A 1,314-nucleotide genomic window follows, 5' to 3' on the forward strand; every position below is an offset into this window, starting at 1 on the left:
CCCCACCCCGGAGGCGCCGGGCCCCTTGGATGCCGCCGAGATGGGCAAGGTGCTGTCCAAGATCTTCGGCAACAAGGAGATGCGGATCCTGATGCTGGGTCTGGACGCGGCTGGTAAAACCACCATCCTGTACAAACTGAAGCTGGGCCAGTCCGTCACCACCATCCCCACCGTGGGCTTCAACGTGGAGACGGTTACTTACAAAAACGTCAAGTTCAACGTGTGGGATGTCGGGGGCCAGGACAAGATCCGTCCCCTCTGGAGGCACTACTACACAGGCACGCAAGGGTTGATCTTTGTGGTGGACTGCGCCGATCGCGACCGCATCGACGAGGCCCGCCAGGAGCTCCACCGCATTATCAACGACAGGGAGATGCGGGACGCCATCATCCTCATCTTCGCCAACAAGCAGGACCTGCCTGATGCCATGAAACCCCATGAAATCCAGGAGAAACTGGGCCTGACCCGAATCAGGGATAGGAATTGGTACGTGCAGCCCTCCTGTGCTACTACAGGGGATGGACTCTATGAAGGGCTGACATGGTTAACATCCAATTATAAATCCTAATGAGAGAACAACTATTTAGTCTACAAAGAATTAAAGGAAAAAAAAAATAACCCACATGGCTTTCCGGAAGAATGATTCTCTACTGAAAAGTAAAACAAAAGCATCCATAGGATTATGATCACCTTTCTCCAGTTACCACCCTTTCCTTCTGCACACTTGACTGGATTCCTGTTTTAACTCTTCTTGCTTGGCGTTAGGATGCTCTAATCTCCGAATGTGACATGAACACAAGCACTAGATGCTATGGCAGACTTCCAGCAAACAGGGGAAAGACACATTGTAGACTTGCTAAGTAACTTTTTTTTTTTTCCTCTTGATAGCCCTTAAGATGGTTTGATTATTTGGGGGGATGGTTGGGGGAGGGGTACTGTTTTCAGTGTATGCTTTCTGGTTCTACTTTTTTGATTATATATTTTTTTTTCTTCTATCACTTGCTGTAGATTGCTACTTTTTTGCATTCATGCAGAATATGTTGATAGGTCTACTTCATCTAGTAAACTGAAAATTATTGCTTAAAATCAAACTGCAGTCTGTCTTTTTATATTAAGGACTTTTTTTAAAGTTCTGTTAATCTGTAACTAAATAGTGACTCTCAGTCTGTCTTCATATCTCAGACTAATAATGAAACGAATTCTTGCCTACAGTGGCAGATAGTGAGAATACCATTGTAACATGTTCAAAGTGCATATCAGGCATAATGTTAACTAGGTAATGTAAGAACTGCTTTGAAATGTCAGCTGTGAAGT

At 45.1% G+C, this 1,314-nt stretch overlaps 1 protein-coding gene across 1 annotated transcript; it reads left to right on the forward strand.

Moving 5' to 3' along the window:
• Positions 1-6: 6 nt before the first annotated feature.
• Positions 7-1,091, forward strand: ARF6 (ADP-ribosylation factor 6). The gene has a single exon (XM_010579757.1). The coding sequence runs from the start codon at positions 41-43 to the stop codon at positions 566-568; it is 528 nt and encodes a 175-aa protein (XP_010578059.1). The 5' UTR covers positions 7-40; the 3' UTR covers positions 569-1,091.
• Positions 1,092-1,314: the final 223 nt, after the last annotated feature.

The sequence above is a fragment of the Haliaeetus leucocephalus genome, unplaced genomic scaffold, assembly GCF_000737465.1.
Source record: "Haliaeetus leucocephalus isolate CR32 unplaced genomic scaffold, Haliaeetus_leucocephalus-4.0 Scaffold678, whole genome shotgun sequence".
NCBI classification, from domain to species: domain Eukaryota; kingdom Metazoa; phylum Chordata; class Aves; order Accipitriformes; family Accipitridae; genus Haliaeetus; species Haliaeetus leucocephalus.